The following is a 1,025-nucleotide window of genomic DNA, read 5'->3' on the forward strand; positions in this document are numbered from 1 at the left end:
AACTTTAACCTCCGATTTTAGTATATTTTAACCAATCATATTTCTTGAAATTTATATCAATAAAACTAGACAATTTTACCCTTTAAATACATTTTGTTCTGTGTTATTTGCTTTATTTGTTCATTAGTTATAAGTGTTTTTGTCATTTTTGTCAAAACATCCGGACAATTTTTCCGCCTACTGTATATAGAGAGCTTTTCGATGATTATAATGATATAAGAATTGTGTATGTAGCTTGTCCCAATAACGTGTAATACATCATCAAAGGGAAAAGTGCAAAACATTGGGCCGGTTTTGTGAGTCACTGTATTTGAATTACCTTCGTTGACCCCATCATCTATGTCTTCGTCTACAAAGCTGTTTTCGTTGCTGTCGTCTACAATGTCTTCTTCGACATTGATCGCTTGCTCTTCTTCTACATGTCTACTGTTCTTGTTGGCTTCTACTTTCTCATTCTCATATTCGTCATCGCTATCGGCAATAACCGTTTCTTCCTCTTCCTCTTTTCCTGAAAATGCTTCATCTACTTGAGCAGCTACGCGAAGCAAATTACTACACTAACTCAAAAATGGTTTCAATGTTTTCACTTTATGGATTTTATGACGTCTATATTACTTAAAAAACGGACAAGGATTGTAGAGCTAATAGGTAATAATCTTTGACTAATTAGGCAATAATAAACAAAAAAGAACACAGTCATATGAGCTACTGTTACGTAATCGCAGTTCTAAATGAGCGATCCATTGAAATCATTTTTTGAGTATAATATAATTTAGTTAATTCCCCATACACCGCCGTCGGACTTTGAAGAATAAAATTTCCTTTTATTGTAATACCACTAGTAGTGATAACCTACAGCTAAAATATGTTGGATTGTCCAGTCTATTAGGAACGAAGTAGAGAACCAACAAATAGAAGTAGAGTACAATCTATCGTTTAGAATTAATAGACAAAATAAAAGAAGATTTGAGCCGATAGTAAAGGATTCAGACGTGTGAAGAAAGAAGTCAAAATTATGCATAATT

General features: G+C 33.1%; 1 protein-coding gene across 1 annotated transcript; it reads right to left on the reverse strand.

Annotated features, from left to right (window-relative positions):
- Positions 1–75: 75 nt before the first annotated feature.
- On the reverse strand, positions 76–753 carry BX663DRAFT_556741 (uncharacterized protein; the record flags this gene model as incomplete). The annotated part of the gene is made up of 4 exons (XM_051531739.1): positions 76–110; positions 320–535; positions 616–662; positions 716–753. The coding sequence occupies 4 exons, from the start codon at positions 751–753 to the stop codon at positions 76–78; spliced, it is 336 nt and encodes a 111-aa protein (XP_051377423.1).
- Between the last annotated feature and the right edge of the window lie 272 nt (positions 754–1,025).

This window comes from Cokeromyces recurvatus, assembly GCF_025118155.1.
Source record: "Cokeromyces recurvatus strain NRRL 2243 chromosome Unknown BX663scaffold_77, whole genome shotgun sequence".
NCBI classification, from domain to species: Eukaryota; Fungi; Mucoromycota; class Mucoromycetes; order Mucorales; family Mucoraceae; genus Cokeromyces; species Cokeromyces recurvatus.